General features: G+C 45.1%; 2 protein-coding genes across 2 annotated transcripts in view; one reads left to right on the forward strand and one right to left on the reverse strand.

Annotated features, from left to right (window-relative positions):
* Positions 1-2773, reverse strand: part of CCDC38 (coiled-coil domain containing 38) — a 37150-nt gene extending 34377 nt beyond the window's left edge. Inside the window, exon 1 of the mRNA XM_045187145.3 lies at positions 2552-2773. The gene's annotated coding sequence lies outside the window, so the exon portion shown is untranslated. The remainder of the gene's footprint in view (positions 1-2551) is intronic.
* Positions 2774-3598: 825 nt separating this feature from the next.
* AMDHD1 (amidohydrolase domain containing 1) lies at positions 3599-17487 on the forward strand. The gene is made up of 9 exons (XM_053921902.1): positions 3599-3857; positions 5361-5467; positions 6705-6769; positions 8596-8873; positions 10816-11041; positions 13574-13698; positions 14895-14988; positions 15564-15724; positions 16609-17487. The coding sequence occupies exons 1-9, from the start codon at positions 3721-3723 to the stop codon at positions 16694-16696; spliced, it is 1281 nt and encodes a 426-aa protein (XP_053777877.1). The 5' UTR covers positions 3599-3720; the 3' UTR covers positions 16697-17487.
* The last annotated feature ends 5453 nt before the right edge of the window (positions 17488-22940 follow it).

Below are 22940 nucleotides of genomic sequence, written 5' to 3' on the forward strand. Positions count from 1 at the left end.
AAAGGGATAACAAAGGCCCTGAGGATTATTTACTCAGTGAAATGAGAATCATGAAATGAATCACTGACAGCTGAGCTGAGAAGAAATTGTAGGAGGTGAGGATCCCACAGGGGTACCTGTTGGAAGGCAAGAGATAATGAGGTATCGGGATAGTGGTGGAAATGGTGAGAGGTGGTCAGATTCTAGGTAAAGTTGGGAAATAGATCTTCAGAAGTGGCTGAGGGTTTGGACATGGGGTATGAGATAGACAGCCCAGTAAAAAAAGGATGGAGTTGTCATCAACGGAGACAGAGAAGGCTGTGGGGGAGGGGGCGGTTGGGAAGAGCAAAGCTTCAGTTTGGAACATGCTAAATTTGACGTATTTATGAGACATCTAAGGGACGTGGATGTAAAATATGCTGTTCTTCCAAGTGAGCACTATGCTGGTTGATTTGTTTAACGTTTGCCTTCCTCTAACACTGTGCAATTATATGTGGTCACCGAGTCAGCTTCTTTGATACGGTTCATAGCAGGGGACGCATGACGGTGCTGTGGAAAGACCCTGGCCTCTGGGGGCCAGCAGGTTTGCATCCTGCCTCCGATTCTTATCTTTCCTTTTTTGTTTTGTTTTTGTTTTGGGTTTTTGGCCTCTCCAATTGAACTAAGCATACCTTAAGTTCCTCTATCGAGTGTGGATACTAACACCTTTCGTACAGGCTTGTTGCTATTTGCAAACACAGATAACGTAAGCAAAGTGCTTATGCACAGTAGGCTGACAGGGGAATAATTGCTCCTACCGTCTTCAGAGTAGATACCCAGGTGTGCCCTCTTTCTGGTTCTCTCTCTGTGAAAAACTACCAGCATTTGAAGAGTAGGAGGGATGACTGACAACTAGCTTTTATGAGAAACTCTGAATTAAAGTTCTTGAAATTAGGTCACTTGAGAGGAACCTACCAGCAATGTCAGTGAAAACTGGGGGAATCTGACCCCCTGTTAGTGCAGAGTCTTATCAGATTCTGCAGATTCTTAGTGCAGAAGCTTCGTGGAAGTGGAGGTAGAGGAGTGGGTTTTATACTGTTTAAACTTTAGTACTAGACCAACTCTAAATTCAATTAACAATAACAATATCTATCAGATCTTATTCAAAGAAGTTTCTGTTTAAATTTTTTGACGACTCTACAAACTCAATGAAAGTGGATATCCAGATTCTCTCAATATGAGATGAAGAACTTTATCTCCCACATGCAAATGAAGATGTAGACAGATTCTCCCAGACCCAATGACTCTCAGTTTTTTCCCACCTCCTTCCCACCCACTTGGACAAATGGGAGAGAAGGGCTGTGAACTGTGTCCTCTCTGTAGACTAGAGCTAGCAGTTTTTTGTTTACCTGAGAGCCAGGAGCCTCGAGGTCCTTGGCCTGACCAAGGACTGCTTTTTTGTGATTACGTCAGAGGGAGAGAGCAGTGATGAGGAAACTATCTGCAGCTTGACCCGTTAAGGCCCCGCTGACGTCAAGCTAGCTATGTGGTGTGGACTTTATCGCTGGCCTTTCTGACTGCCCCTTTTGCAAACTGAAAACAAATAACTGAAGGTCAAGGGGAAGGAAGATCGAGGAAAAGAAATCAGCCAGTGTGAGTCAGATGATGTGACAGTAACTCTGTAAACTAAGCACCCGCAATATAGGGATGTTGGTTGCCACAGAGGAAAACATTATCTTTCCTCTCTGTAATCACTGAACAGTGACCAGGGAGGGGGGATGCCCGCTCTCCCCCTCCTTGCTTCTGCAGACCTCTCATTTGCAGGGGCTTTTCGGGCAGTGCTGTTTGTCTGGACTGTAAGTGGGTGCACTCACTGCACCCACAGACATAAATCCCCATTTTAAAAAGTACGATTTCTTTTAGACTTGTCCAGAACTTGTAAACTTTAAGGACACGGTGCATTCTGTGAGGTCAGGAGGGGACCTAGTACTGTTGAAATCTAATCTTTAACTTATTTGACCAGCAAGACAAAGGGCAGGACTAAAATAAAGAGCTCATAAGCAACAGAAATGGGATTCAGACACGTTTACTGAACCCCAAAGTCTTCTATTTTCCTATAATTTCACTTCAACCTCTATAACTGCATAACCCTGCAAATATAAGTGCAAAGTGTTACATTCAAGTCTTTAGCATAAATTTTATAATATAAAATTGTAATATTTTTCTATGAATTGGGGATTCTGTGTTTCTGTTTTCCACTACTTCTACTTTCCTCTATTTCTCTCTGTACATTGTACCTTTCTTTTAAAATCTGCGTGTAGACACACACATCTGTTCGTGATCATGTGTCTGTGCTATTATGAATAATCTGTGGATTTTTTTCTCCCTTTTTGGTCTCTTTTACTCACATTGTCTACTGAATTCTTTTCCAATTTTTTCCTTTGCTCTCTCTTTTCTCCCTGACTGGGCTCTCTTTTTAATGGACACAATGTGAAGCCGAAGTATATTCTTATTTATTGTGTCATCTAAAAGAGTTTTCGCTTTTCTGTTCTTTGTTTTTAAATGGCTTTAAAATGGCACTAAATTGACTTACTGTTATATTTATGGGTTTCCAGGCCTCGCACCTGCTTTAATGGTATGTTGTTGTATCCATAAGTGTCTTCCTTTTGATTGCAGCCTGTGCCGGGCAGGGAAACTGCCCTTCTTCGTGTCTTTAAATGTTCCACAGGCCTAACAACACAAAGCTCCTACTGAAAGAATATAAGCTGAATAAAGTAATCGAGAAATTCCCAACAAAACCCGGTCTTGGCCGTGTTTTCACAGCAACTGATAGGCAGGAAGAGCCGTAGGTGAGAATTACAGGCCGTCTTCCTTAAACAAACCTGATTCAGTCTCCAACCTTCGGTGCAAAGGGAGGGTAGGCCCGACCAGATACAATTGGGGGCGTGGGGCGCACGGAGCTGAAACCACTTTTACCTCAACGAGGTTCCAGGAGCCTTCTCAACCAATCCTTCTAGGAAGGAGACAGGGGGGAGATGGGTGGAGGCACCAATCGATTCTCCAGTCTCGGCTCTAGCCGCCCCCACCCCGGGCCCCCTGCATCTCAGAGACCGCCTGGTAGAGCATCCCGGAGCGGAACCGGCCAACCGAAGAATGCGCGGCACCCGCCACACTGCCTCGAGGCCCTGCGAACGCAGCAGCAGCTCCCGCACCGCATCGCCCTCCACTCTACCTGCTGGTTCCGCTGCAGGCGGCCCTCAGTGTCCCAGGCTGCAGCCAGCCCCCTGGGCAGAGGTTTCCCGCCTTCTGTCCCTTCCCGGGGCCCTGTCCCAGGTCCGCGCACCTGCCTCTATCTGGTTTCTCCCCACTTTACCCACTCGGAAAGCCCTCGCCTACAGTGACCCCCTTCCACCTGGCCAAGTGATAGTCGCAGCCCACCTATCTCTCTCCTGGTGACAGCATTTCAGTTTCTAATCTCTACCACATTTACCCAAGAAAGTGACAAGGTGACCAAAACAGCGAAGACTCATTATAACACTGATTATCAATCAGCATTGTGGGACTGCCATTGCCAAGGTTGGAGGGGGGCGCGCTTTCCTCGCGATTTTGGAAAGGCTGCGGCTTTGAGCGCCCGCCCCTGCTCCACCCTCCCGGCCCCTGGCGGCACCGCCTGCGGACCTGCACTCTCTGCGGTCCCTTCCGTGGCCCCAGCCCGGCGACTACCTCGCGACCCATACCTCGCGACCCACGGCACACAGCGACATGGCGAGCAACCACCGCCTCTTGCTGGAGAACGCGCGGCAAGTGGTGCTGGTGTGCGCCCGCGGGGAGCGCTTCCTGGTGCGGGACGCGCTGCGCAGCCTGGTGGTGCTGGAGGACGCCAGCCTGGTGGTGGGCACGTAAGTGGCGGCGGGTTGGGGGGACCCACAAACAAGTCCCTGCTTGGCGCTTTTTCTCTAACTTGTGCGCTGTGGAGGGAAACCGGGGGAAAGCTTCCCCGAACCCAGGGAGACGTTGGCTGGGCAGCCTTTAGAAACCTGTTGCTAACATGTTTGATTGCTTCAGGTTGTCATTCCGAGGAAAAACGCACTGAAGCTGCAATTGGCACCGGGGCACATCAGGATCCCGCCTCTGCCGACAAAATTTCATTGTCCAACAATCGGAAGGGGTCGGGGTTCCTTCCAGTGCTTCCTGAAGTGTGGCCAAGAGACCACCTGCGTCCTATGGCCTGAGATTTTTTTACAGCAGATTTCAGACCACCCACCCGCCTACTCCCATCCCCCACCCTCCATCCCCAGATCTTTTGAATCAGCATCTCTGTGGGTGGAGTTTTGAGACCTGAATTTTTACAAATACCTCTCCTACCCTCTTCTCAGTACACTAAAGCTTGAGAACCACAGCAATCACGGGTGTCCAATCTGCGTCCCAGGGTGGCTACCAATTCGGCCCAACACAAAATCATAAATTTACTTTGAAACTTTTTTTTTGCTCATCGGTTTTCATTAGTGTTTGTGTATTTAATGTGTGGCCCAAGACTCTTCCAGTGTGGCCCAGAGATGCCAAAATGTTGGACACCCTGGATATTAAGGTTCAGCCACCAGAAAAGAAGGACATGTTCAATTATTTTTATTAAACCTTCTGTGCTTCCTGCTAGAAGCAAATACAAGAACGGCCAGTCTGGGAGGGCGCGCCTGGGGTGGGGATGGGGTCGGGTGCCAGTTCCCAGGGCAACGTGGCAGGACGGTTGTGCAAGAGCAATCATCCTCACCCAAAGCTGAGGCTGCTTAGGGTTGGACAAGAGTCCAGCTTTTAGGGACTGTGTGTGTTTTTAATTAACAAAAGGATAGAAACATTTCCCGTGTTATTGTCAAAAAGTTGTTAAAGTCAGTTAACGGAATTGCACAAAAGTAAGGATTCTTGAGGGTTCGGGCCCCCCCTGTCTTGCTCTGTTGTGCACACCCCTTCGTCTCCAGTCACTCCTTCATCCCACATGGCTGCTCCGTCAATTCTGCGTCTGTGTTCCAGCCAGCAGGAAAGTGGAACAGAAAACAATCCCACTGGCTTAAACTTAGTCGCATGGCCACAGCAGGCCCATGGGAGACTGGGAAATGTATCTTTTTTCTGGGCGGTCACGTGTGTGTCCTGGTGAAGTTTAGGAATCTAGCATTGTGAGAAAAGGAAATGTTGACATCGGAGAACAGTCAGCATTCTCTGTTACATATGATGTGACTTTTTGACTGACAGGTGGCTCGAGTTGCTTTTCCAAAGACACACCTCCAAAAAGGAAATAGGATAAACACCGAGACATTGACAATATAGTCTAAATCATTGGTCAGATTTCTTACAATATTTCTTACAATATTTCCCCAAACGTCACTAATGACTTGTTGATTTTTCTTCAGGGATGGGTTTATAAAAGCCATCGGTCCTGCTGATGTTATCCAAAGACAGTTTTCTGAAGAAACGTTTGAAGAAAGAATTGACTGTTCTGGGAAATGCATCTTGCCGGGTATTAACTTCTTTTGAGTAAAACCCTGAATGCAGTTTTAAGAATGTAAAGATGAAGAATAGTAGCTTGTTTAGATTAAGCACTGGAGTTCAGGTGTGAAATATCTCACCTGAATCTGCTAACCAGGTAAACGGCAAACTGAGACTCAAACCCACTCATCAATTCTACTTCTTCCCACTCACAATGAAGACAGACCAGCTGTGTTGTATTTAGGTTCAAAACTGTCGGAAGAATTTTATTAATGCATTGTGGCAGGATGGGAAGGCAAACAGGGAAAACTGCTATCTTTACCAGAACATACTTTAAATTAGAGAGTGTGAAACAAAGGATTCGTCTTTAGATGGAAAAAAAATCTGAACAGATTTCACTGAAGTTCATTTGTATCTTTAGTGATTGACAATGAAGCAGTTTGCTGGCCACCAAAGTCTATGTTTTACGGCTTCATGTAATGATCCAAAATAGGTTTCACAAATTCTGAGTTCTGTGCACACACAGAGGCTAAGATTTGTACATTTAGGGTGTGTACTGTGTGTATCCGACAGAGCTTTTACCTTCTGGCTCTTGGGAGATAGAAGACAAAGTCAGGGTGAAACCTTGTGAGAAACCAGAATGTACTAGAAAGCAATCTGAACAGGGACTGTTGCTTTTACTCCAAATCAGAACCCACTAATCAGCCATTTTATCTCTTAGGTATTTTGAATGTCTTGGAAAGACACACTTTTCCGAACTGTACCGGGGTGAACAGAAGTTCCAAGTGATTGCTTTGTAGTTTCTCTTTCTTTATAAATATATAAAATGCATTTCTTTCTTGAAGAAAGATTCATCTTCCTGATTTCATCTTTTTCCAAGGTTGAGGGTAGGGATTGAATGAGTCTGTTTTCACTCCCAGATTATTCCTTGGTGATATAGTCCTTGGTTTTGCTCGATTAGTAGATTTGACATCCTGGTTTTGGTGCGCATGGGCTTAAGAGGGCAAAAAGAGCTGTATTTTTTTAAGGAATGTTTTCATCATTTTGAGTCACCCTCCTCTGTTAGAGCCTTCTAGAACAACTACACAGAGAGGCCTCTTGTTTCCTCTATGTGGAGGGAAACAGAGACAAATTCTTCCTTCTCCGCTGCTCCCCCCCAAGATAGCTGACCACCACGTGCTTTCCAAAGAGCAGGACGGTATAGTCATCCTGCCAGCTAGGGCTTTCTGGTTCTTAACTTTAAAAATGACTTGATTTATTGATTACAGGTTTGGTGGACGCGCACACACATCCAGTATGGGCTGGTGAAAGAGTTCACGAGTTTGCAATGAAGGTAACTGCGACGAATGACGGCAAATCAAAATGAGGCATAAACGAACATAGACAAATCTTTTTCTAAAGAGTCTGTAGGCTGCCAGGCTTTGCAACATATGCCTACATGTCTTTTTAATGGGTATTTTTACCAGCCTGGACTATGGCAGATAAATTACAATAAAACTTAACTAGTTTATAACTGCCTCAAATCTTCATACTATGCACAGGGCTAGCAATCATTTTAAATATAAAAGTTTTCAAAATTTTTAAGTGTAGAATCTTCATTTTAACAGAGCTGAGTTGCCTTGCTAACCTATTTCTCCTCTCTTTTCCTTCCCCCCATTCCATCCCGCCAGTCCTAGTAGTCTCTGAAAAGACTCCAGGAAGCAGCTGGAAAATTACCATTCATTAAGGTCAAACCAGGAAAAATATATCACTAATAACACAAATAAAATGTCGTATATTGTGCTCACTTTTTTCCCAGAAAAAAATGAGATTTGTTAAGAAGCATAAAGAGAAGTCTGTTGGTAATTAATTAGCTGTAGTCAACCCTCAAATCCCGGGTTGGAGCCATTTTACATTGTTTGTTTTTAGTAGATTTTATTTTTTTTAGAGCAGTTTTAGGTTCCCAGCAAAACTGAGTGAAAGCTGCAAGGATTTCCCATACACCCCCTGTGCCCCAGCCCTCTGCATTTTCAGCATCCTCCAGCAGACTGGTACATGTGTTACACTGGTCCTGCATTGACGCATTATTAACAAATGTACAATGACATGGACCTGCCATTGTGGGACCATACAGAGTGGTTTCACTGCCCTAACGATCCTCTGTGCTCTGTCTGTTCATCCCTCTCTTCCCCCAACCCCCAGCAACCACTGGTCTTTTTACTGTCTCCACAGTTTTGCTTTTTCCAGACTGCCATGTAGTTGGAATCATCTGGTGTGTAGCCTCTCCAGACTGGCTCCTTTCGTTTAGTAATATGCGCCTAGTTTTCTCCGCACCTTTTCTTCACATTGTTCCTAAAAATGTATGCATCCTAACGGCTAAATTGCATTATTTCAGAAAAAGGAAAAATTTCTTCAGGTATTGTGTGCCTTCCTCAACAAACTAGAGCTGCCTTTAAGACTTCTGCATTAAATCACAGGATTTCAGAGTTAAGAAGCACACCTGGAGATCTGCAGTCCAGTTCTCTCATTGCACAGATGCAGAAAGGGAGGTCCATAGAGGGAGGGGTGCCCACCGGGTTCTCTAGCTCACCACGGCAGAACCCAGAGAAAAGCTCTTGGGGGAGACCACCCCCACCCTCCACAGGCATATTGTGTTTGCACCATGTTCCTTGCTGCCCAGAGGAACAGAGCCCACTGGGATCCCATAAAGGGCCTCTTCATTTGCTTGAGCCAGATGTCAGGCCCCAAACTCTTGTGGCCTAATACCAAGGAGAGGGAACACCCTTGGGTGGCGTGGGTGGAGATTTGAATGACTGTAGTGGGGTTCCCTGGAATAGCCTAAGCTTTGTTTTGTGTTTGTTTTTGTTTTTTAATAGGTGGAGACTTAACTGGTACACACTGGGGTGGACTGGGTTATTAAAATACTGAAATCCTTCGGTTCTGGGTGGTAAATTGCAGCTGCCCTGAGACCAGAAGTCTCCACCACATCTCCCATCTCTGCCACCTTAGCACTTAACTGAGACAATACCGCAAACATCCCCCGCCCCTTTCTGATTGGCTGGTGCCATCATGGCATATCGATTGTGAATCATGTTGAATATCACCCCTGCAGGTAGGTTCTGTAGACCTGCCTGCAACCTCCCTGCATTTGCTCGGCCTAACGATGAGCTGTGTGTTCAGTTGGCAGGAGCCACATACATGGACATCCACCAGGCTGGAGGAGGGATCAACTTCACGGTGGAGCGCACACGCCAAGCCTCGGAGGAGGAGCTGTTCGGCTCCTTCCAGCAGCGGCTGCAGTGCATGATGCGGGCGGGGACCACGCTGGTGGAGTGCAAGAGCGGATACGGCCTCAACCTGGAGACCGAGCTCAAGATGCTCCGCGTGATTGAGCGCGCCCGGCAGCAGATGGACCTCAGCATCTCGGCCACTTACTGCGGGGCTCACTCAGTGCCAAAGTAACCTCAGCCAATGGGCACCGGGTTTAACTACAGCATGGAGGGGGCCACTATCTCTCTGCCACTCCCCCACCCCCACCCCCACTGTGGCTCAGCACTTTAGCTCTTGAGGAGACACCAGTAGAAGCCTTTGGAAAGGTGTTTGCATTCTCATGGGCAGTCATCTCTCAAGTGGCTTTAGGAAGGTGACCTCCACTAGACCTTAGTGATGAAGGAAGAGGAGATGCTCAAAACTCTTTGGTTAACAAAGAGAAATGTCCCTTTTAGGTCCTTTAAAATGACAGCTATCAACCTCAATAGTTTCCCATAACAGCATAAAAGCACTTTAGAGAGTAACACCCTGTAGTAGAAACACCCAATCTCGAAGTGACTCAGAACAGTTTTTATTTTTGTTCATGTCTGCTTGTTTAATAGGAAACGTGTTTGTTATTGTTGTATTGTTGTATTGTTGTAAAGGGTTTTCAGCTCTCCCCTTTATCTATACGGCTTTACTGCAGAGAATGGCCTTCTCCTTCTGCATCTGCCTCTCACCGCTCCGGGAATTTCTAGACCGGAAGGCCCACAGTTGCAGAACTAAGAGATCCAAAGGAAAACCAGGGCTTCAAAATTCACAGGGATTCCCCACAGTCTTCGTGCAGTTTTAAGTTTTCACAGCGTAGATATAGAAATGCTACAGGCTTACACAAATTCTTTGAAAAAGAATTTCTATATTTCATAAATGTATGTCATTTTGTGAACTTTAAGAATAAAATTTTAATGGTAATTTTGTGTTTACCATCTTCAGAGTAACTAAAAATTTAACATTAACAATTATTATTAAAAATTCACAAAATGAATTAAGTAGAAAAGAAACATAAATACTTAATACTTCCAATGGTGTTTGTTGTGTTTTTAGCATTTATACTTCTGAAATTATTAAAGTTTGAAACTGCCCTCAGATGTTTGGGAGAGCCTGTCTATACAAGCAGATTTTTTTTTCCCCCAAATGACATATAAGGGGTGTGACCGTCTGGTCTCTTCAGTAGGAAGGACAGTGTGACCTAGTAGAAAAGTCTCAGGCTTTGGAGTGGTAGCAGACCTGGCTTTGAATCCAGCTTAGTGATTTTGAGGACATCTCAACTTTTTTGAACATGAATTATTAACCTGTAAAAGAGCTACCTAATACCCTATTCTATACAGTTGTCTTAAGAATTATGTGTCAGTGCCTGTCTCCTACAGTCTTGGTCTCCTACAGTGCCTGGTCCACATCTGTCTACCCACTCAAATGGTTCTCACTGAATGAGAGGCTTCTATGTGCCAACACAGGGCTAAAGTTTTACAGAAAATTTCTCCATCTGCCAATGAGCCTCTGAGTTCTGCATCTTGATCCCCAATGATAAAGCCCGAGGCTCAGAACATGGCTAATGACACTTAAATAACGTGTCGGAAAAGTTACGTGGCCAGCGAGTGGTTGAGCTCTGTATATATTCGCCTTCAAAAGCCCAACCCTTCCCAGTATATAACTACCCCAGAATCTCAGTGAGAATTTGGGGGCCAGCTGACAGCTGGAGGCCAGGGAAGAGGCCTGCAGTTGGCTTGTCAGCGAAGCATCCACGATGCCCTCCAGGTGCCCTTGACAAGTAGATCCATTTTGTCCGCCAGGTGGCCTTGCTGGAGTTCCCAGAGGCAGCACTGGTGTGCCAGAATGGGTGAGGATTTGAGTCTCTGTGTATGGGCGGGGTCAGCGCACACAGGAGTCTTGTCAATACCTCTGCTTTGTGGGCAGGTCACATTGCTGAGTCCTCTATCGTAGCTTTGATTCTTTTCGAGCTGTGATTCTTTCTGATCCTGTCTGAGGCTTGAGGTCGTTTACCTACAGTTTCTCAGGTTCTCCAAGGACAAAAAAACCTATCTCCATTTTTTTAAAAATTTTGCTCATAGAAATCTTCTTTTCTTCCCTCAGAGGAAAAACTGCTACCGAAGCTGCTGATGACATCATCAAAAACCACCTCCCGAAGCTGAAGGAACTTAGCAGAAGTGGGCAAATTCACGTGGACAATATAGATGTGTTCTGTGAGAAGGGTGTCTTTGACCTTGATTCCACCAGAAGGATTCTTCAAGGTGGAAAAGATATAGGGTTACAGATTAACTTCCACGGGGATGAACTCCACCCGATGAAGGCTGCGGAGGTACAGTTGCCCTTTTGCTTCTCCTTTGTCAATACCCATCTTATGGAAAACTTACCTAGTTTGTTCAAAGACAGGAGTAGCCTTTTGAAAAGTTGGAGTGGGGATTCACTCTATCTGCAGTGTGTGGAATGCACTGGTTGAGCCTTGGAATCCCTGACTTCTATTAGAAATTCACTTTTTTTTTTGCTAGTCATTTACTTAACACCTGCTGGAGGTGTTCACAGAAAAAGAAGTACCTTCGGGATCTCTTTTACCAAGTTCACGGCCTGTTTTGGTTGGCACAGAAAGTCATACCAGCAGAGTCTACTCATTTCACATGCAGCTCCTAGGGGCTTTCTGTGGCACCATCCAGATGGATTTTGGTGAAGCCCTCCATTGATATGATTTTCAAATCTATATGTCTCGCCCAGATTCATGTATTCATGCTGCCAGCAAATACTTGAGTGTGGAGTGTGTGCCAGGCACTGTTGCAGCCACTGAGAATCCGTCAGTGAATAAAGACAGCTCTTGTGTGGGGGTGAGGAGCTAAATGAACAACTGCCCTCGGGGCATTAATACAGATGTGGATACCCCACAGGGGCCTCACCCTCCACACGTCCTGCTTGATCTCTTACTATCACTTCCAAACCTTGCCCTGTGTTTCCCGCCCCAATGAATGAAAACATTGCCTATTGCCTAAGGCAAAACCCCTTGTCATTTGACTCCTCCCTCCCCTTCACCTACCCGCACTTCAACCATCCAGCAAGTCCTGCCAGTTCCTCCTAAATATCTTGAGATCCATCTCTCTTCAGCCCACTGCCTAGGTCCACCCACCACCAGCTCTCACCTGGATTCCTGTAACAACTGCTCTTGCCTCCAGGCTTGCTTCCACTTTAATCTGTTTCTTTAATCCATCCGGTTAGTTCATCTATCCCTCCTCTCCATGGCTTAAAACCACCTAACGGCTTGCCATTGCTCACAGGGTGAATTCCAAACTCCTTATTTGCCAAGATCCAGCCCTTCTTGTTTACCTCTATCTTCCTCTCTCTCTCCTCCCCACCTTTTTTTTTTACCTCCTTCACCCTCTCTACCACGAAACAGCCACAATAAACTACTTTAAGTATGCTGCATACCCCATGCCTCTGCATATATCATTTCTCTAGTCTGAACTCCCCCCTTGTCTCACTAATTCTAACTCCCTTCCACATTTCATCTTAGCCACAGCTTCTCTGCAGTCCTTCCCAAACCTCTCCAACAGTGGGTTATAGCTCCTCCCTGTACTTATCCCACTGCGTTAAAATCGCCTCTGCCGCACCACCGCCACTCTTACACAGCCCAGTGCCTGGAGGTTAGCACAGCGCCTGGCATACCAACGGCCTTTATTAAGTAAATAGTTGTTGAGCATTTGTTAAATGAATGTGAGCTGGGTGGTCAACAAGACGCTTTCGGTTGTAGAGAGTGACTGGAAAATGAAATCAATAGAGGTCAATACCCAGGATGAGCAAATCAAGTTTGGAAAAGTGAGGGTGATTCCAAAATCAGAAAGGAACTCCTCTGGGGGAGCATAGTGTGTCCTGCGGTCCAAAATGCTGTCAGACCTGAGCCAGCTGCTGCTGGGGGTCATCTCTTCCTGCCCTGGTCTCCCGGGCAGCCTCCCGGGCCTGGGCCACAGAGTAATGTCAAATATTGTCTACTCTCCTTTCCTTGGAAGGTGTGAAACATGCCACCTACCCCCCGGGGGACATAGTGTGTGTGTGTTCGGGTGTGTAAACTGGCAGGAGAAGAAAGCCACTGCAAAGCATGGTTCCATTTTCAGCATAGCGTCACCTCTTCCTGGTTTCCTCCCAGCGATCTAGCCCAGATTTTCCTCTGGGGAGAAATTAAGCTCACGTAGTATTCTCATTATACATTTGATCCCACATTTTAAAAGTTTGTTTTCTTAACTGATCTGTTTTCACTGAGAGCAAGGGCATTCCAAGATACCTTTTTATTGTGATTTTATGATGCTATAATATATTTTATTACCAATATTACTCAACATTTTATTCTGATTCCTAAGATTCATAATTTTTTTAAGATTTTATTTATTTATTTTTAGAGAGAGGGGAAGGGGGGGAGAATGAGAGGGAGAGAAACATCAATGTGTGGTTGCCTCTCACACACTCCCAACTGGGGACCTGGCCCGCAACCCAGGCATGTGCCCTGACTGGGAATCAAACTGGGGACCTTTGGGTTTGCAGGCTGGCACTCAATCCACTGAGCCACACAAGCCAGGGCAGATTCCTATATATATATTTTAGCAAATGTATGAATACTGTCAGTAAGCATTTGCGTCTAAGAACAGTTTTTGAAGTAGCACTCTAGATAATCATCAAATGAATGTCCATCACAAACCCTTTACCTGTTTTGGAGCTTGTGCTTACCAGAGGTAGTTGGCAAGAAATTTTAATAATATAGTGCTGTTTACTTTTGCAGGAAAAACAGTTTTATGTCACTTTACCAATTTGTTGTTGCTGTCAGTTAAATCTTTTTCTCTCTGCTCATTCTGCTTAGCTCGGAGCTGAACTGGGAGCCCGGGCAATCAGTCACCTGGAAGAAGTGAGTGATGAAGGCATTGCTGCCATGGCAACAGCCAGGTGCTCTGCTGTCCTTCTGCCCACCACCGCCTACATGCTAAGGTGAGGTCCTCTTCACCCCCACACAAGAACTGCAAGTACAAGTTGTGAAGACATAGCCTTGCAAGATGCCCAACTATTATTTCATTGCCCTTATAAATCCCTTTAAAATGCAGATCAAGAAAACGTAGCTCATGGAAGATGCCAATTCTGGAACAATGTTCAGAAATGAATTATGCCGAGGACCAAGCTCAGAACTAAACTGACTGAGTGGTGGAATTACTGGGAAGGGTGGCTCTTTTTCCTTTTTACTACTTTTTGGGTTTTCTAAATTAAAGAAAAATCAGAATGCATTACCTTTACAATTAGAAAAAAATGCAATAGGTTTTATACTTTAAAAACCATGCATAAGATGTTAGGGATATTTAGCAGTGCTCAGAATCTGCATGAGCTGTGTTCTGAGAAGAGGAGTGTGGGAGCCATAATTATGTGCCAGAATCCTCACCAATCCTGAGAGTGAGAGGAGATGTGTATTTTGTAAAATCTCCCCAGGAATTTTGCTCTACGCTGTCCGTGGCAATTATACATTTAGTCCATCTCATATAATTGCCATTGCTCTAATTCCACCCAATCTGAGAGCTGAGATCTGACTCTTTCCGTTGTTCCATTCACATGACAGCCGCTGAGTCTGTGGGCAGGGAGGCCAGCACTCTTAGGGCCGGTGCTTTCTGTGCAGTTGGGACACATGGTCCTCACCAGGGTGATTCTGCAGGTGTGGCCTTAGGGCAGTGGTTATCAATCTCGGGTGATTTTGCCCCTCAGGGGCCATTGGTCAATGTCTGGAGACATTTTTCTTGGTCACAACTGAGTGGTGCTACTGACGATGAGTGGACAGAAGCCGGGGATGCTGCTAAACCTCCTACAGGGCACAGAGCAACCCCCCGAACAAAGAATATCCAGCCTAAGAAGTGAATTGTGCCAAGGTTGAAACACTCTGCCTTAGGGATTGAAAAACAAGGCTTTGAGTAACTATTACAAGGGAAAAGAAAGAACCGTTTCAGTGTTTCCCTGAAACTTACTACTTTATACACATACATTAATGTAGACTGCAGCCAGGAAATATCAATCAATAGCTCATCGCTTCACTTTGAGTTTCTGTTTGACAGAGGGGTTGGGTATCTTAAGTCTTCTTCCATCCTGATCATCTGTTCTGCAAAAGCTCCAGTTCTGGATACTGACAACTTTTTTTCCTCCCTTAGACTGAAGCAACCTCGAGCCAGGAAGATGTTAGATGAAGGAGTAATAGTTGCTTTGGGCAGTGACTTCAACCCTAATGCCTATTGCTTTTCAATGGTAATTATTTTTAATATGCCTTTCTGAGCAGAGTATTGAACTCCCACCAAGCACATAAATAATTTTAAAATATTTGTGTTAAAATGTATCGAACACGAAAAAATATTTTCCCGTGAAACAAGAAACAAAGATATAGATAGTAGTGTACGTGAATTTTTCTGCACACACAAACACCTCCAGGCATAGAGAAAGGAGAAAAGGTCCTATTCGAATTATTTTCTGATTTAGTCTTGGGCATCATGGTTTTACAATAATCCATTTCCCCTCTGGGAGAATAGGATAAGCTCGAGGAAGTTTTAGTAAGTAAGCATGGAGGGGAGTTTCATTTTATACAGTAAGTGGTCTTGAAAAGCTATAGGTAAATATTAAATACACATGGGGGCAATCTCTATAATAAAGGAATCTTTTCTAAGGCATAAGAATCTTTATGTGGAAGTTTATGTTTTCCCATACCAATCCAGTCCTTTCTACCTACACATTCAATCACCATTATTTGCTGTGCTGTGTTGAGAAACATCCCACGCAGCGGCTGCATTTTGTTACTTCCCGCCAACACTCTCCTCTCCCCACCTCAGCCAATGGTCATGCACCTGGCCTGCGTAAACTTGAGAATGTCCATGCCGGAGGCCTTGGCCGCTGCCACCATCAACGCAGCGTATGCGCTGGGGAAATCTCACACGCATGGATCTTTGGAAGTTGGCAAACAGGGAGATCTCATTATCATCAATTCATCCAGGTGAGTGTTCTCCCAGCTAAGCTATTTGGTGCCCATTGTAGTATATACACCTGTTTAAATCCACTTTCCACTAATTACTTGTTTCAGGCTCTGTACCGGGTCCCCTCCATCTTCACCTGTTTATAACAAAGTCCCCCTATAGGTCCTAAACTACAGGGTACACCAGGTTTGCGGTCTCTTCGTCCATCTTCCATCTTCCATGGATCTCCAGGCTTCTACCCTGTCTACCTGGACTCTGGACTCGCTGTGCCCTCTGGCACGTGTTTTTGTTTTTCTGCTTGGCTTCTGACCTTGTGGCCATGCTGGGCCACACACGTCTCAGCTTCAGCTTGTCACCCTGGTTCTGATTCATTACCACTCCAACTTCTTATTCCTATGGGACCCCCAAATCCTTGCTTCAGTGTTCCTGCCCTTCTTACCCACAGCATTCTCTCAACAGTGTTCCTGCTGTTCCTTCTTACCCAGAGCCTGCGGCCATCTGGGTCTCCCTTGTGACAGGTTGAGTCCTATTGTTCTAAATCTGCCGTCCTTTACTCTCGTGAGCCTATCACGGCTCTGGGGCCTCGTGTTCAGCAGAAGAGAGCGGCTCTATAATTCTACTGTCCACAGCCATAAACCACCCTCTCTATTGAAAATAATGCTGATGTTGCCATTTGTGCGTTACTTAGTTGAATCAAATATTTTAGGATCAAATACTTAAATGATATTATTAAACATTATTTGAGTTATCATAGGCTACTGAGTAATATGCTAATTTTTTAGAAAGCCCAAATATCAATGACTAGGTATAAAGACGTTTTTAGAAAACGCATTTTTAAACTAGCATTTAATGACAGTGATCATTTTGACTTGTCTTATTGAAGCAATGTTTGATTTCTTTCTAGGTGGGAGCATTTGATTTACCAGTTTGGAGGCCATAATGAATTAATTGAATACGTTATAGCTAAAGGAAAAGTCATCTATAAAAAGTGACAGATCTTAAGGGAAGACTCTTCAATTGCATAAAATACATCAATACAGTTATATTAAAATACAAATTACCTTAGTAGTTTGCCAAAATGATGTCACTTAAAACTAAATGTATTTCAGTGTTTTGGTAACCCACTCGTGAAACCCAAGGGATTCATTTATTACCATTTAATATGCAACTGGACACAGAAACAGCAAACCAATCGCAACGATCACCTCAAAACATTAAATTATTTCACAAAGATTTGTTATAAACATTGTTAGGTTTCATATGATGAATTATTAAAAGAACACATTTGTGGGAAAAAGTGGATTGACAATTAGGTAGACGTGGCTTGAAATTCCCACTTTGTTTCTGCTTTTCAAATTTCAGTTCAACAGTATTTAGTGGAAATTGGGGGTGGAGGGAAACCCAAGTGACATGCCCCAGCTTCGGCGAAAATGTAGATTTCTGTAACAAGCAAATAGCTTTTCCTTTCCCCACCCAGTCTGTCTTTCTAGATGCTTTTTGAATACTCCACGGTCCTTCCATGTCTCATTTCTTTTCAACTCTAGCTTGAAATAGACTTCCCAGCACAGTTCAAGACTTCTGTGATGAGTGCATTTTGACCAAATCCAATAATGTCACTTTCAAAATTGTGTTTAAGGTTCTGATTCTTCACATTACAAATGTGTAGCGAACACGTTATGACTCACAATAAGTGTACGCGGTCACTGCTGCTTCCTTGCCGCCCTGGAGGTACAGCAGCGGCCTGGTCTGTGAGAGCTTTTCAGCAAATAAACAAATTACAGAATTACACGTGAAGAGTGGATGATTATTTATATATGTAAATAGTTGTTTTGAAAGCTATGTGAGTTTACTTGAAATCTTTTTAAATGTTTTAATCATCTGTACGATCACAACTGTATTATCACACTTTGTCCTATTTGTGAAGAAACAGTTTGAAGAGTAAATGATAACTACCCAAATTCCCACCCATTTCAGGTGAACAGAGGCTGAATCAATGAGGCTTTACTCTGTTCAGTATAAACCAAATCGAGATACGCCTCGTTAGAACGTTGAGGGTAACCTGGCACGTTGCCGTCACCACTTACTGAGTGTGGGGGCTCTGGCTGTCTCCCTCACGTGCTTAGCGGAGGAGACTTGAGGGGGTGCGGGATCACCCATCAATGGCAGGAATTCAGGTTGTATGAGATAGATATAAAGGCCAACACTATGGATTAGGACTGTCCTGGAGAAGCATGCAGAAGTTTATCCTTATAGAGAAAGAAAGTGAAGTGCATCTTACTTCCCTCTAGGAGACACTCACTCAAATCAAAGCATTCATGTCTTTCTCGAAGGAAAGCAGAAGAGGATACCCACCGGGAACTACCTTAGTCCTCCCAGGCCAGTGTCTAGTAGTAAGCTCTTGCAACTAGAGGGAGCTTGCTAGAAACTCCGAACATCAGCCGGACACCAAACCTGCTGAATTAGAGTCTGCACCTTAAGAAGCCCCCAGCTGATCCATGTTCCCATTAAAATCTAAGAAGTGCTGCAGCCTAAGACCGCAGCCAAACCAGCTTCCTCCCCATTCCTCAAACACACCCACCCGCATGTGCTGTTCAGGCCAATTCTGTTCTCCACCCAAGTTCTGTTCTTCACAGACCTGTCCCCTCTGTCTAGAATGCTGTTCCTCTCTTTTCTAGGTGGGAATCAGAGCTAGTCACTCCCCACCCCACATGCTCTCTTACCTCAAATACAGTTTTTATACCATTGTAATTTTCATTGTGAGTTAGTAGAGGGCAGGGACCTTGTTGAGTCCCCAGGATCCAGTATGGGGGACTGGTTCACAGCAGATGATCAATAAATGAATTAATGAATGTCTGCACAGACACACAGATTGTCATAGTAAAAATTACTTATCAAAATACACGATGCAGGCCAACCTAGGGACACAATTATTGTGTGGATTGGAAAGAGCATATGGGTTCCTTAATATAATGTCAAAGGATGATGCTCGTGGGGGAGTCACGTGTAAAAGCAAAACCAAAGGAACAGTTCCAAGGTTGGGTGGGGGTGGGGGTGGGGGTGAGGTTGCCATCCTCAGCTTTGGAGGTTGGGAGGATAGTGATGAGAGGGAAAGGCTCCAAGGTAGAGTATCACGAAACGTTCAGAAGACAGACGATGAGTCTTCCTAGAGTAGAGCATTCAGAGGGAGCTAAGACTACAAGGTGAGGTCATTTTTTACAGGGCGTTGAATGTCAGGCTCACTGGTTAGAACTTCATTTTAAAGTTGGGGAAAGTGCCCTGAGTGGTGTGGCTCAGTTGGTTGGGCATTGTCCTGCAAAGCAAAAAGTCGCAGATTCGATTCCTGGTCCAGGCACATGCCCAGATTGCGGCCTGGTCCCTAGCCGGGGCCTGGTCCCTAGTTGGGGCATGTGCGAGAGGCAACCAATCCATGTTTCTCTTGCATGCTGACGTTCCTCTCCCTCTTTCTTCCCTCTTCCCCCTCTCTCTAAAAACAAATAAATAAAATCTTAAAAAAAGAAAAAAAAAAGACAGGGAAAGCCGCTGGGTATTTCTGAGTGGGTTAGAATCAGGACGAGAGTGTTGTGGTAAAAAGATTAATCTGGCTTCAGTGTACAGAGCAGGCACTCAAATATTTGTTGTGAGAGTGGACTCTGGCATGGTACCTTGAACAAGTGCTTCAGTGGAGACAGGAGGAGACCTCAGGGGCTAGATGTCCAGCTGGAAAGTGAGATGTGAACACTCTGATTTGTGCTCCCCACTGGCCTAGATTAGCATTTCTTCTCTCAACATTTTAAAATTACTGGGCCACCCTCCCAGGGGAAAAAAATAATTTCTTTCTAAGGAATAAGATTTTGTTAGGTAGGGTTGAGCTTTGGAAGACCAGAAACCATTGTGACATGTAAGTTTCTTTTGCCTCTCCAGACCAATTTTGTCCCCTCAGTGGCAACATCAGCCCAGCTGAGCTGAGGATGCCCGCACCAGACCCTGAGGGGGACAGGAGAGGCAATGGTACTCAGAAGGGAACACAAAGCAGGGACCTGACGTCTGGGCTTTGATTTCCTCTCTAACTCTTCGTGTATCTACAGAGGGTGGATTCCCTCCAGCTCTGAAATTCTGCTTTGAGGCTAGGCCATGCCTTCAGATAACTTACAATCCAATTAGGGCAGTAAGAAGAACATTAAAGAGTAGAACAAAGGCAGACAGTATTAAGAGGTGGTTGTCTTAAAAAGAACTGTGGTTAAACACAGTGATATTTAAATTTAAATTAGTTTTGCCAGGCTCTCCCCTACCCCCCAAAGCATGAGCATCTTGGTCTTTATAACAGTAAGCAGAGGATAAAGGCAATGCCAGCCTCTTGGAGAGATATTTTTCTGAATGGAAGTTATTCTAAAATACAGAGGCACATATTTTCCAGTGGGTTCTACTGAAGCTACTTCAGGCATGAGGCACCCGGTGCCCAGATGGTAGAGCCCACGAGTGAGCCAGAGCAATCTGCCCTCACTCACACCCCTGTGAGTGCCCAGAGGTGGCCTGTCCTGGCGGAGCCTCGCTTCCCCTACTGTCCCATTTGCATGGATTCTCATGCTCTCAATGATCTGGCCTATACTTACTCCCCAAAGGTCCCACCTTACTGCTATGTGTTGCTGCTGTTGTTTCATCCTCCGGCCCACTGCCAAGGCTACATACACGCTGTGAGGGCAAGGCCAGGACCATGTTGGTCACCATTTGTTTAGTGAGAGAAACTGACCAAACATAGAATTGATTTCTTGGCAACAATGCCTGCTGACATTAAAGTTTAACTTACATTTCTTCTTTTTCTCCCTGCTCTCTCTGACTCCCATCACTCAAAGCCTGGTTTAATCACCTCTTCCAGGAAGCCTCCCTGATGACCCAAAGGCACTGCAGTTATTGTGCCTTCCTCCAAGACATATTCTTGGTTAGTAATTGTTGCTTCATGCCCCCCACTAGATGGAAAGTCTTTGGTTACAGGACCACACGCTGTATCGCTGCACCCCAACCCTGGTGTAGCACCTCACAAACAGTAGCTGTGCCAGGTAGAATGCTAACAGCTACAAGTATCAGAACCTGACCTAACCTGGCTTAGAGAGTTAGGAAGGTTACTGGCCCATTCATGGAAATTTCACAGGAAGAGTAGGCTTCAGAGCTGGTTTATCTGGAAGTTCAATAATGCTGATGACACAGATTCCTTCCTCCCCTCTGCTCTGCCATCTGGTGTTGGCATCACCCTAAGGCCACTTGCCCACCTTGGGGTGGGCTGGCTGTCAGCAGGCATGGTTGCTCCATGTCTCCTCATTCAGGTCAAACAGGAGGATGACAAAGGATGGCTGCCATGTTCTCCAGAGAGGAAACCAATTCTCGAAGCCTCCAGTTAAACTCTGTCTCATTGGCTCAGATTGCAACCCCAGCCCTTTCTTAACTAATCACTAAGCGAAGAGAACAGGAATACCTTGAGACTAACTAGGCCTTCGGCCTGAGCTGAAATGAATGTCCACCAACTCTTTTTTTCTTTTTTTAAAATCCTCACCCGGAGATGTATTATTGATTTTAGAGAGGGGGGAAGGGAGAGAGAAAGAGAGAGAGAGATGTGAGAGACATCGACTGATTGCTTCCTGCAAGCACCCCAACTGGGGATTGAACCCACAACCTAGGCATGTGCCCTGACTGGGAATTGAACTTGCAACCCTGTGGTGTACAGACGACACTTGAATCAATGGAGCCACCCGGCCAGGCTCCACTAACTCTCTCTCCTTTTTCTTTCAGTTTTGTTTTCTGGTATATTGTCAATGTTTAAATTTAGTAAATAACCTCAACAGAAGTCACCCCCAAATGCAAAGTGATCATGAGGTAATTAGTTTTAACAAAAATATAATAATCCAGCAACCAGATCCAGAAATGAGACACAAGTTTTAAGTAGTATGAAAAGTATGTTTTTCTCAAAATTTTCTGCGTATGTATGAGATTTTATGTATGTGGCAGATTGTTAGAGTAACGGCCCCCAAACCACATGCCCATGCCCTTGAGTCCTACTCTCCCAAAGTGACCTTGACTTGCTTTGCCCAACAGAAACAGCAGAAGCTCAAAAAGTCCTGGCATTTTGGGGCTTCTGCTCTGGCTGCCCCCAAACAGCAGGTGAAGAAGCCATGTGAGCCTGCTGGTGAGGTAGTTATGGTGCCTCCAACTCTCTTGCTGCTACTCAGTGAGAAAGAGAGAGAAAGACGGAGTCAATCACATTTTATAAAGATACTGTTTTGAGGATGAACAGTCATTGACTACATCTCTGAGAAACCTGATTAACCTCAGTTAGAATAGCCTTTCCCTAAAGAGGTGTTAAACTTTGTTTTAAAAATCTGAGAATGCAGCAACAACATAAGACAATTGAGTTCATTCCATATTGACCTTGACATTCTCTTGAAGGCATGTGATGTTGTTTACTATGAGAGCTGCCTGAAAAAGCTCAAAGACAAAGGGCCCCCGAGGACCATAGGGGCCTATGGGACCCAGCACTCCCTAAATTGGAATGAAAAACACTCATCAGACAGCTGGGTTTACTGGCTCAGCTGCAGCTCACAGGGAAGAATGAATCAACTTCATTAGTGTGTGTGTATGGGGGTGTGTGTGTTTGCGTTTCAGCAAAGAACAGCATCGAGAACATCCTTTTGGAAAACAGGTTCCTCAGCACATTTTTTGTTCACTGAATTGCTGTGGGCAGTGGTTTTGACTCCTGTCTCCACCTTTCCCGCAGACAGGTTGCAGTCTGGGGTGGAAACTCTCTTGTGCAATACAGTGTTGCACGCAGTTTGGCTGTAAGCAGGTGGCAATCCGGCCAGTGGGTTGGTCCTTTCCTGAACCGACTGCAGTTTTTCAACATGTGGTTTCAGCCTTCTGCACTGGGAAAGCTTTGCGCCCATTCGCACAGTCGCGTGCCAGGTCACAGATCTGGGAGGCCAAGAAGTCCTCTGACCCATCTTTCATCTGGAAAATTACACTGAAGCCTTCCCAGAAAGGCCCTTTAAAACTTTCTTTTTGGGGAAAAAAATCAGATTGGGCAATCCATCCTAGGGCCCCATCTGGTCTTTGTCAATGGGGTCTCATTTTAATGGTTACCATGCCAGCAGGGGCTGGATCTGATCATCAGATTCCTTGTCTGCGAAACGAGGAGGCTTTATGCAGTGTTATTACAGGAATGTGATTGAGGAGGAGACTTGATGTGGGTGG

This window comes from Desmodus rotundus, chromosome 3, assembly GCF_022682495.2.
Source record: "Desmodus rotundus isolate HL8 chromosome 3, HLdesRot8A.1, whole genome shotgun sequence".
Lineage (NCBI taxonomy): Eukaryota > Metazoa > Chordata > Mammalia > Chiroptera > Phyllostomidae > Desmodus > Desmodus rotundus.

Bases quoted from the DNA above. Each gene is read 5' to 3' on its own strand.
- AMDHD1 (XM_053921902.1), top strand. From the start codon at position 3,721: ATGGCGAGCAACCACCGCCTCTTGCTGGAGAACGCGCGGCAAGTGGTG. The intron at 11,042-13,573 runs GTACAGTTGCCC...CATTCTGCTTAG, and splicing joins ACCCGATGAAGGCTGCGGAG to CTCGGAGCTGAACTGGGAGC. The intron at 13,699-14,894 runs GTGAGGTCCTCT...TTCCTCCCTTAG, and splicing joins ACCACCGCCTACATGCTAAG to ACTGAAGCAACCTCGAGCCA.